At 48.7% G+C, this 12,206-nt stretch overlaps 1 protein-coding gene across 5 annotated transcripts in view; it reads left to right on the top strand.

Annotated features, from left to right (window-relative positions):
- The window catches only part of HERC2 (HECT and RLD domain containing E3 ubiquitin protein ligase 2), a 415,490-nt gene that overhangs the window by 32,559 nt on the left and 370,725 nt on the right, over positions 1-12,206 (top strand). For all 5 annotated transcript variants that reach the window (XM_075336618.1, XM_075336619.1, XM_075336616.1 and 2 more), the window contains exons 3-4: positions 3,205-3,319; positions 3,474-3,611. In XM_075336618.1, coding sequence (XP_075192733.1) covers positions 3,205-3,319; positions 3,474-3,611 — 253 coding nt within the window. The remainder of the gene's footprint in view (positions 1-3,204; positions 3,320-3,473; positions 3,612-12,206) is intronic.

The raw sequence follows: 12,206 nt of genomic DNA, 5'->3' as shown, positions 1-12,206 counted from the left end.
CATATCTCTCTGATCATGGCCATAAAATTTCAAAGTTTAAAAATTTCCCAAAGTGCAAACAAAATTGGCCTAAATTTACCACTGTCATGAAGTACAATATGTCACGAAAAAACATTCTCAGAATCACTGGGATCCATTGAAGCGTTCCAGAGTTATAATAACCTCATAAAGTGACACTGGTCAGAATCGTAAAAAATTGCCCAGTCAGAAGGGTGTTTTAGTAGCCGGTGGTGAAGGGGATAAGGAGATTCAATTGGTCCTGAAGGTCCAGAATAAGCCAGTCCCTAAGAGGTCAAAGCTAAATAATGAATTTCATTATGGTCTGTCTGCTGTAGCTGTATACTGGCAGTTTAACCTTCTAAATGCTGCAATCAATCTTGATCGCAGCATTCAGGAGGTAGGGACTGGATCGCTTACCTCTCCTAGGTGATCGGGTCCCTGTGATTTGATCACAGGGACCTGATCGCTGCCATTGCAACCCTGGGTCATCACCATGACGAGCGATCTCGAGTTACTGAGCTACAAATCTCACAGACCATGCTGGATACATGGTGTGTCAGGCGAAATGTCAGTGCTGCGATTGCAGATATAATCCACTGCAGTGCTCGATTATATCAGACGTAGGAAAAAACGCAGAAAAAATTGACATGCTGCACCAAAATCTGCAAGGAAAAAACTGCAACATGTGCACAGCAAGTCAGGATTCTCATAGACTTTGCTGGGATGCGTTTTTCCTTGCAGTATAGATTAAAATCTGCAAGAAAAAAATGCAGCAACAGCGCAGCGTGGGCACACAGCCTTATTGTGTATTGTTTGTTGCCAAAGAGATGGAACTGCAGAGCCCGGCTGAAGATGTGCAGGAGTAGAGGTAGAGGAGTTAAAAAGAAGCTGTCATTGGGATATTACACCCCCTACCATTATTGCATGTTAAATGCTTACCTTGCTTGTAGAATTTTGTTTGGAGGTTTTGTGTTGGGTACTGCACGTGTTGGTCACTGCACTCGCCTGTCTCCCGTGCTCTCACTGTTTCCTTCCTGGGGTTGGCCTCTTGGCTTTGACTCACAGGCCACTCTTGTCTGAGTGACCTGCCTCCCCTTCTTGAGAATTTGCATAGACTTTGCTATTGCCCAGGGTCATCTACTCCAAGGAGGTGTTGCATTTGCACATCAAGAGTCCAGTTCTCACCATGTTATCAGGAACGTACTGCATATGCCCTACCCCCTCTGAGTGGATGGGTACCCATGCAGTGACAGCACCTGTGCAAAATCTTGGGCAGGGGAGGTGGGTCAGTGAGGCAAGAGTGTCCTGTCTGCTAGAAGCAGGCGGGGAAATGCGAGAGAGTTCCAAGTCCACCCCACTTGTCCTTATGACTAAAACGTACACAGTGGGTTTCTCTAAAATTTGTAGATAAAATAGTACATACAAGGTAAGGACTTAAAAAGCATTTAAGGGCCTTTACATGCATGCCATAAATGAGGTGTGCAATATGGCAATAATCAGTTCCTATCTACACCTCACCACCCCATTTATTTACAGCACTTCCTTCCTCTCAGCTTCTGAGCTGTTATCAGTCCTGCAAAATCACAAGCCCCCACCAAAGGCAATTCCAGAGTATTTCTCTTAATCACTGCTCTCACTTCCCCACTCCTGTACATATTCAAAGGCTCTATTTTCTCCAGTTGTAAATATTGTGTTAACTGTGTAGATGTCACAACAAGCACCAATCGACGTTAATATGTCACAGTAGAATAAACTCAGTAGTAGAACAAAGCTACTGAACCAGACCGGTCACTCAAGGGGAATGGCTGCCCTGCCTGTAACTAGGAAGAGAAGAAATGCGGAGTGCTGCTCAAGACACCATTTGAGAATAACCTTTTAAATTCTCATCTATTCAGAGGTTCCCTGTTACTGCCGCTTGGCCACATCTGACATATTTATTACAGCATATAACATTTTCCAGTACTGTATGTATGGCTTTTTCACAACTTTTTCTACTCTTCAGTTTGTGTTTATTGAAAAAAAAAAAAAAAAAAAGATTGTTGAAGCGCGTTTGTTCACTCTGTTTATTGTTGTGTTTAGTGTGAAGGACTTTACTGCTTTTACAAGTGACTTACTTTTGTCATTAGATGTGCGCTTCCTGCTTATGCGGTGGCATTACTTTGATGGGAGTATGGCCCTTAACACTAGAAGTCCCAGAGAGAGGTCATTTAACATTTCCACCATTAGAACCCTATGGAGCTCGAAATTCCTGGGACTTCTAGTGTTAAAGGGAATGATCAGAAGGTTAAAGTATCACAACTCAACCTGTAGCATATAAAGAAACTTTTTTTTTTGCTAAAATTAAACACCCCCTTGTGAAGTATACTATAAAGATCTATCAAGTCAGGGAGACTGATATACAGACCAGTTTACACTTTATTACCACCATATCTCGTTTGATTGACATAACCATAGGGCCCCCTCAAGGCTGTTAATCAGTGGTGTTTCCTGACATTAGGGATGTCAATCAAGCCATGTAGTGTGGGGATAAACTGTTGACAGCCTGAGTTTACTCGGCAGCTTCTCCACCTCTTTGACCGGATAGATATAATTAGCATGCGGCATGAGCAAGCCTTCTGGCAGGTTCCCTATAATTTTGACCTTCATGTGAGCAATTTTTAGGTTTGTGATCTTGGTGATGGAGTAAAACTTGTGGAATAAGACCTTATATTGTAGGAACATAATCATACAGGCTCAATAGAATCCTCTGGATGATGGCTCACTTGCTAGAAGTCAATTCATTTTATAGCATTAACACTTTTTTGGCATTCAGCATTTCTCTAATACATCAAAGCATAGTTATCTGACTAGTAAGGATCTGACATTTGGCATCTAACCAGTCACTTGACTAGAGAAACGTTCTCTTCATTATTCATTAGGCACGTTGTTGCATCTGTGCGTTGTATTGCAACTTTCTGCAACTTATGTAAATGGGGCTGACCTGCAATGCCAGGCACAGCCACATTGTAATGTACAGCGATGTGCCTGATAAAAAAAAAAAAATAAAAAATAATAGGGCAAGTGACGTGCTGTCTAGGGCGCCAAAACCATATAAACCTGCTCATCACTGGGCTGCCACGAGTCGAACCCCCATCAAACTGATATTGGTAGGCTTTTTCTATCAAAGATGCATAAAAAGATGACTCTTCTCTTTTTACTTTGCAGCTCGCCTTCACGCGGGATGGGTTTTGCAGTCTGTGGAATGAAATGGTGAAGGATGGGGAGATTGTTTACGTGGGAACTGAGTGCTGCCAGACTGGAGATCTTCCATCCAGAAAAGGTGAGAAAAGGTCTTGTTTTCTTGGATCGTGAAAATGTACCCCTCTTGTGATTTAATGTTTAATATTACCTTCAGTTTTTAGGTTCTGGTCTTCCTAAAATGATCGGGACGTCCATTGCAGTGTCTAACTATTTGCAAAAATCTTGTCTCCTAGATGAAGTAAATGAAGCCCAAGCAAGCTCAAAAAAGGAGGATCAGAATGACCGGGAGAAGAAAGAGGAAGATGAAATGCCAACACCAAACTACAAGGCCAAAACCATTATGGACAGTTGGGTCTGGGGCAGACAGCCTGGTAAGATCTCATCTGAACTTGTCAGGATATCTCGTATTGGCAGGTTCTGGCAATGTGTGATATCTCCCATTGATATTGAGCTGGTTATGTAGACTTGCGAGCTGGCCACTGAGGTCCAACATGAATCGCTCGAATCCTGGAGATTAGTGGTGCCAAATGTGTAGCCCAAACCACAGGAAAAATGCCCCCTCTGCCATCCCATGTCTGACTGTTTTCGGTGGATTTAGGAATCATAATCACCATCTTATCACATTAACTTGTCCATGGTGACCTTTATTCTGGGTGGGTTTAGTACCCCTTTATTGTAATTACAATCTATAGTGTTTAGTTTTAGGATAAATGCAAATAAAAAAGGCAGTATATAGAAAAGCAGACTTCTCTTATTTTATATAACCATCTAACCAGCGGGATGGCCGAATCCAACAAAATACTGTTCTTATCTGTATTGTTGACTGCTTGTTAGTGAAGCAAACGTGTGAATCAAGTTCCCAGTTTGTGATACCTAATTGTCATTATGGAATGCTTATGAGGGCTCCTATATTAATGGTGAGACATTGAAGCAAGCGCGTGACTTTACATGTAGCGATAGAACAATATGGCAATGAAGCAGAAATTGCAGTTGCCTGGTAAAGAGCCTTGACTGAAAGTCGATATGTTGCTCCACAGTAATGTTCTTTTATGGTTGAATGTAATCTTTTGATGGAAAGTTTTGGCTCTACAGAAGACCTGTGATTTTTGGCAGTGTAAAGTAGTTATTGGCAAGTATTTACAATTGTCCTTGTTATAATGAACTTTCTCTATCGTTTCATTGGGGGACACAGGACCATGGGTTATGCTGCTGTCACTAGGAGGCTGACACTAAGTAAACATAAAAAAGTTAGCTCCTCCCTAGCAGCATACACCCCGAGCCGGAGGCGGGCTCAGATTAGTTTTTAGCTTAGTGTCGTAGGAGGCTGATGTGGGCCGTCTCGGCCCCCCTCAGCCATGTATGTTTTTGCGCTTTTTTATTTTATTTCGGCGCCGCTCATCGCTCTCATACCTGTCGTCTTCTTCTCTGCAGGTATTCGCTTCACTCATTCTCCGCAGCCCCGTGGGTACCGCTCCCCAGGGTCGCAGGGGCTTGAGACTTCGGGGCCCTCTCCCCCGCCCGTCCCCGTGGTACCACTCCCGGGGGTGCGCGTGTGGGCAGGTTGTTTTGTGGGCACCCCTGATTCGCCCTGAGGTATCACCCCAAAGGGCGTACAGGGGAATACAGCAGGGATGGAACCTCAGCAGCGTTTGTGATAGATGGGGCCCTGTCACGCTGCCTTCTCCTGATAGGGGGCTGTCTACCCCCATCATGATGCCTACTACCCTGCCTTCAGCACGCTCTCCCCCGGAGCCTTCCTGGACGAGCAGCGCTGTTCACAGGCAGGGCCAGGGAGCTCTGCCTGCACCGCATCCATCGCTGAGCCGGCGCCGCCGATTGCAGGTAGGATCCGACTTCCCTGCTCTTTCCCCCGGCCCCCTCCATAAATTTAGTCCCCGGCTTCGGCCTAGTCGCTCCTGCGTCCTAGCCACGCCCCCGCTGCATGCTATTGGCCGCCGGTCGTCTCCCTCTGTACCTCCCACTGCTCTGCCTCCTGGCAGATGGTGGGGGCTGTGAATCCTCCAGACTTTTCGCGCCGGAATCCTGCTCCTCCCCCAGCCTCCTCCAGCGTCCCCTCTCCATTTTAGCCTGCCTCTGGTCCCCTGAGGCTGCAGCACGCCGGCGTTCTGAGTTTTCTGGCCAGCTCATTCCTGGACTCCACTTCTGGACTGGTGGGCAGCACGCAGGACCTGGGTAAGCTCTGCTCCTAAGGAGTAGCCCTCACTAGGTAGCATTCTCTGAGTTTAGGGACGAGTTAACCCTCTCCTGTCTCCTTCCTAGCAGCCACCAGGGAGAGTACCTGTGTGCACCATGCCTAAGGCTAAGCCCACCCAATCCAAGCAGGCCCCCTTTGCACTATTTTTTGCATGCTCCTCCTGCAGCTCCAAATTTTCCCAGGGTCAGGACGCCCCACTATGCTCCGTCTGTTCTACAGACGCGCAGCCTCCGCAGGACTCCGCGGCCGACGCTTCTGATACCGCAGACGCCACAGCGCCATATGCTGCAGGGCCCTGCGTCCCGCCCCCCCCCCGACTGGCTAGCGTCCCTGTCCCAGTCCGTAGATTCCCTCTCTGAGGCTTCTCGGACCATCGCGCAAGCTCTACGCCTGCTGCCGACGCTCGCCCAGATTCCCGCAGACCCGGCGCAATTGCCCCCGGAGCAGGTGAGCCCCGTTGCAGGGTCCTCCTCTGCTGCTCAGAAACGGACCCGCCGGGTCTCGTCCTCAGACTCTTCCCAGGTTTCACCTTCATCCCCAGGTCCAGACCGTCAGTCCTCCAGGGAGGCTTCTGACTGCTCCGAGGATGATTCCGATGCGGTACCCCTACAGGACTCAGAGCAGGCGGCCGATATTCGGCACATGGTAAATAGCCTGATAGAAGCAGTAAACCAGACCTTGAAGGTACAGGTGGACCCAGTCTCCTCCCAGAGCACCCAGGTCTCCTTTAAGCGGGTGAAGCGGGCCCAGAACACATTCAGCGGACATCCAGAATTCGCTGAGTTACTGCGCAGCCACAGGCAACAGCCGGACAGGGTATTTACCAGCGGTAAGTCCATCGATTTGCATTATCCCTTTCCTGAGGGTCTTCGAAAGGATTGGGCAGGTTCCCCTGTGGTTGACCCCCCAGTCTCCCGCCTGTCTTCTCACACAGTCCTTCCACTCACTAACGGTACGTCTCTCAAAGATCCTACGGACCGTACTATTGACAGGTTGGCCCGTTCCGCCTTCGAGGCAGCGGGCTCATCCCTCTCTCCGGCCTTCGCCTCGGTTTGGGTGGCGAAGGCCCTGATGTCCTGGGCGGACACGCTACGCGGCGGTCTCCGCGCCATTCCTACCAATCCGGACCTGGTTCCCATCGCCTCGCAGATTTCCCTCGCGGGTGAGTACTTGCTCAATGCAGCCCTGGCGTCTGCAAGTTGCGCGACCCAGGCCGCCAGCAACAATGTGGCCATCCGTCGAGCCCTTTGGCTCCGCTCCTGGAACGCGGATGCGGCCTCTAAGAAGTCACTAACTTCCCTGCCCTTCCTAGGGGAGCGTCTCTTCGGAGATAGGCTGGACCAGCTGATCTCCGATGCAACGGGAGGAAAGAGTACATCTCTCCCCCAATTGCGCCCCAAGCGCTTCCAGAATCGGCGCTCCACCGCTCGTTTCCGGTCCTTTCGCAGCTTCAGCTCCAATCCCCAGCCGCGGAAAAGCCGCTCTCCTCCGAGAGACAGGAAGACCCCGTCATTCAAGACCAATCCCGCCTGGCGTTCACGCCCCCGCCAGTCCACGAGATCCTCTTCTGGTTACCGCCGTCGTTCCTCCAAGTGACTCGCGGTCGGCGCGCAACAGCGCCAGACTTGTGGGAGGGCGCCTGTCTCGTTTTCAGCATGTGTGGATCCCCCTGACCGCCGATGCCTGGGTCAGAGAGATCATCACATCAGGCTACAAAATAGAATTCGAGGCAAAGCCACCGAGACGTTTTTTCCTATCTCGCCCTCCCGAGTCTACCGCGCGGGCTCGCGCGTTCTTTCACTCCATAGACTCCCTCCTCCGAACCGGAGTCGTGGTACCAGTCCCTCCCGCAGAGCGTTTCAAGGGGTTCTATTCCAACCTTTTCGTGGTCCCCAAAAAGGACGGCTCTGTCCGTCCCGTCCTCGACCTAAAGCTTCTGAACAGGTCGGTGAGACCTCGGCCGTTTCGAATGGAGTCACTCCGGTCCGTCATCGCGTCCATGGAGGTAGGCGAATTCCTGGCATCGCTGGATATTCAAGACGCCTATCTTCACGTCCCGATAGCCACCTCTCACCAACAGTTCCTCCGTTTTGCGATAGCGGAAGATCACTTCCAGTTCACGGCTCTTCCCTTCGGCCTCGCATCCGCACCCAGGGTCTTTACGAAGATCATGGCTGCTGCCATGTCCGTCCTGCATGCCAGGGGTGTCATGGTCATCCCGTACTTGGACGATATGTTGATAAAGGGCTCTTCTTTCGAGGACTGTCGTCTCGGGGTTCAGGTCACGATCGACACCCTTTCACGGTTAGGGTGGCTGATAAATCGGAAGAAGTCCTCTCTGATCCCGGCCCGTCGGATCACCTTTTTAGGCATGGTATTCGATACCATCCAAGGGCGAGTTTTCCTCACACAGGAGAAGATCTCCTCCCTACAACGAGGACTCCGCGCTCTTCGGCGTCAGCGCCAAGTGTCCATCAGGTTCGGCATGCGAGTCCTCGGTCGTATGGTGGCGGCGATGGAAGCGGTACCCTTTGCACAGTTCCATCTCCGGCCACTCCAGCTGGCCTTGCTGAAGAAGTGGGACAGATCTCCCTTTTCTCTGGACCGCAGGTTTCATCTTTCGCCGGAGACCCGCAACTCCCTCCGTTGGTGGCTCAATCAGCGCAACCTCGCATCAGGGAGGTCTTTCCTCCCGCTCCACTGGAAGATAGTGACCACCGACGCCAGTCTCCAGGGCTGGGGAGCAGTGTTTCGACATCACACAGCGCAGGGCCGATGGTCACCGAGAGAGAGTTGTCTCCAGATCAACATTTTGGAGATAAGAGCCATCCGGCTAGCCTTGCAGCAGTTTCGGCACCTAGTACAGGGTTGCCCGGTCAGGATCCAGTCGGACAATGCGACGGCGGTGGCGTACATCAACCACCAAGGCGGCACAAGAAGTGTCGGGGCGATGCGAGAAGTCAAGAAGATATTGCACTGGGCCGAGTGCCATCACTCCCTGATCTCAGCGGTACACATCCCAGGCGTGGACAATTGGGCGGCGGACTTCCTCAGCAGGGAAGGCCTCGCCTCCGGAGAATGGTCCCTCAACCGGGAAGTCTTCAACCAGATCTGCGACAGATGGGGAGTTCCGGACGTGGACCTAATGGCCTCCCGGTTCAACCGTCAAGTTCCGCACTTTGTAGCGCGGTGCCGCGACCGCTTGGCTTTAGGAGTCGACGCCCTCACCCTGTCATGGAGCCAGTTCAGTCTCCCGTACATCTTCCCTCCGCTCCCTCTAATTCCGAGGGTCCTCAAGAAGATCAAGGCGGAAGGGATACCGGTCATCCTAGTGGCTCCGGACTGGCCCAGGCGAGCATGGTTCGCGGAACTAACTCAGCTCCTCGCAGACGCTCCGTGGCGCCTTCCAGACCGTCCAGATCTCCTGCAGCAGGGGCCTCTCTTCCATCAGAACTCACAGGTCCTAAATTTGACGGCCTGGCCATTGAATCCTGGGTTCTAGCTAAGGCTGGTTTTTCCTCAAGAGTGATTCAGACAATGATTAGGGCCAGGAAGCCATCTTCATCAAAGATTTACCACCGCACGTGGAAAGTTTTCTTCAGGTGGTGTGAAGAGCAGAATATTTCTTCTCCTCTCGCCTTCTCCCTTCCTTCCCTGTTGGCATTCTTGCAGTCAGGCCTAGATGCGGGTCTCTCGCTCGCAACACTAAAGGGCCAGATATCGGCGTTATCAATCCTGTTTCAGAAGCCACTGGCCGCTCGTTCACAGGTTAAGACCTTCATCCAGGGAGTAGCCCACCTGGCACCGCCGTACCGTCGGCCTCTAGAACCGTGGGACCTTAATCTAGTCCTAGGGTCACTTCAGGGCTCCCCATTCGAGCCCTTGCGAGAATCTTCCCTGTCTCACCTGTCTTGGAAGGTGGTGTTTCTTGTTGCCATCACTTCTATTCGCAGGACGTCAGAGCTGGCAGCTCTCTCTTGTCGTTCCCCCTTTTTGATTTTTCACCAGGACAAAGCGGTTCTCCGTCCAGATCCCGCTTTTCTCCCAAAGGTGGTCTCCCCGTTCCATCTTAACGAGGAAATCATCCTTCCATCCTTCTGTCCTGGCCCCTCTCACAGCTTGGAGAGGTCCTTGCACACCCTGGACCTAGTGCGTGCACTTAGAATTTATGTCTCCAGGACCGCGCCGTTCCGTAAGTCAGATGGTCTGTTTGTTCTCCCTTCTGGTCCCAAGAAGGGTGAATCGGCATCCAAGGCCACAATTGCCAGATGGATCCGTTCCGCCATATCAGAGGCCTACCGGATTCGGGACAAGTCTCCGCCGCGGGGGGTAAAGGCGCACTCTACCCGCGCAGTGGGCGCCTCTTGGGCGATTAGGCATCAGGCGTCGGCCGACCAGGTCTGCAAGGCCGCCACCTGGTCTAACCTGCACACCTTTACTAGGTTCTACCACGTTCACACCCAAGCATCGGCAGGTGCTATTTTTGGGAGAAAGGTCTTGCAGGCAGCAGTTGCGCACCTGTAATAGGGTGGCAGCATTCAATTATAGTGCAAGCCCGCCGAGGGAGGTTGTTGTTGTCTGCCTCTGCGGGTTTTTCGGTATTCCCACCCAGGGACTGCTTTTGGACGTCCCATGGTCCTGTGTCCCCCAATGAAACGATAGAGAAAGTAGGATTTTTGTGTACTCACCGTAAAATCTCTTTCTCTGAGTCTTCATTGGGGGACACAGCACCCACCCTGCTTGGTTTTTTGGTTGATTCAATTGCATTTGCCTGCTATTTTTTCAGTGGTCTTATGTTCATAGACCTCTTGTTTGCACGGCTGCATTGTTTTAGTTACAACTTGTGTTTATGTATGGTGATTCTGGTACTCCTCCTACTGCTTGTGCACCAACTGATCTGAGCCCGCCTCCGGCTCGGGGTGTATGCTGCTAGGGAGGAGCTAACTTTTTTATGTTTACTTAGTGTCAGCCTCCTAGTGACAGCAGCATAACCCATGGTCCTGTGTCCCCCAATGAAGACTCAGAGAAAGAGATTTTACGGTGAGTACACAAAAATCCTACTTTTGTCATCAAAATTAGTTACAATTTGTAGAATGATGTGCAAATATGTGGTCAGCAGGTCCTTATGAATGAATATGAGGCTCGGATTTTTCAGTGGAGGTGATGGAGAATGTATTACAATATGACCGTATTCACTGTGGAAAAATGGTTAAAGCGTGTCTCTACATTAATTTCATATATCAATAACACATGTAAAAACAACTAACTTTGTAATATATTTTATCAGAAAAATCTGCTTCTTTCTTCACCAGTACTGATCATTCATTCTCAAAATCCTCAATTCATAGATAAAATGTGTTTAGTATAGACAGATTGTTACATTACTGAAATTGGAGATGGCAGTTGCTACTGTTAGAAGGGGTTTTCTGGAACGTTAAGGCTATGTGCGCACACTGCAGTTTTGTTTCTTCCACGAAAAATGCATAAAAAACGCATGCGTTTTTGCCACATTTTTGGTGCGTTTTTGCCACGTTTTGGTCCAATGATGGGTACGTTTTTACCCATGTGTTTTTTAAAGGAGAAGCAAAATAGCTTAGAATTAGTGTTGAGTGAGTAGTTAACTATTCATACTCGCTATGCTGTTAGCGAGTACTGTCTGCTACTCGCATATTCGTTATGAGTAGTGGGCGCAATGTTAGTCAATGGGAAATACTCGTAATGTAGCAAGTAATCCGAAAGCCATACTATTCGCTACTCCCATGAAAAGTGTGACAAGTATTTTCCATTGACTTACATTGCCCGCTACTTGTAGCAAATTTGCGAGTAGCGAACAGTACTCGCTAACAGCATAGTGAGTATGAATAGTTAACTACTCTCTCAACACTATTTAGGAAAATTGGTTGATAGATGACCAAAAAAGCGCCAAACAGAGGGTTCAAATAAACAATATGAATCAAAGTGTAGTACAGCCTGGCATGGTGATCAAAACACAATTAATTAACAGCACCAATAAAAAACCAAAGCAAATAGCCAAAATAAAATAAATGCAGCCACACAGAAGCTGTTACACAACAAAGCTCATATGACACCAGGAGATTGACTCACACATGTGATTTATTTATTCAATCTCCTGGTATCCTATGAGCTTTTGTGTAATCGCTTCTGTGCGACTGCATTCCTTATCTCTCCCCCTGCTGCGTTGTGCACCTTGTTTTTTAATTATTTCAAATAAAATTTTCATTTTATTTTTGACTATTTGCTTTGGTTCTTCATTAGTGTTTTTAATTGATAGGCAAACTAGAATAGATAAAATATATAGAATAGATAATAAAAAAGAATAGATAGAAAGAAATAACAGAATAGCTCAATAGAATGATAGCTAGCTTGACCAACTCTTCTTTCTTCTTTTTTTTTTTTTTTTTTTTTTTTTTTTTTTTTAAATCATGGTTTGGTAAACAAATGGCAAGGGGTCCCCCCATTTTTCATATCCAGTACAGGAACAGCAGCACCTGCTGGCAGCAACCCTCAGCTGTCTGATGTACCTTGGCTGGTTATGAAAAAGAGGGGATCCCACACTTTTTTTTTTTTAATTATTTTATTTATTTAAAAAAAAAAAAAAAAAAAAAAGTCGTGGGGTCCCCCCATTTTTTTTTTCTTTTTTTTTTTTTTTTTTTTTTTTTTTTTTTAAAACGAGCCAAGGTGCAGCGGACAATGGGGGCCTGATATTATTAGGGCGGGAAGGGCCATGGTG

The sequence above is a fragment of the Anomaloglossus baeobatrachus genome, chromosome 2 (genome assembly GCF_048569485.1).
Source record: "Anomaloglossus baeobatrachus isolate aAnoBae1 chromosome 2, aAnoBae1.hap1, whole genome shotgun sequence".
Classification (NCBI taxonomy): domain Eukaryota; kingdom Metazoa; phylum Chordata; class Amphibia; order Anura; family Aromobatidae; genus Anomaloglossus; species Anomaloglossus baeobatrachus.
This window is presented reverse-complemented; position numbering and strand designations above follow the sequence as displayed.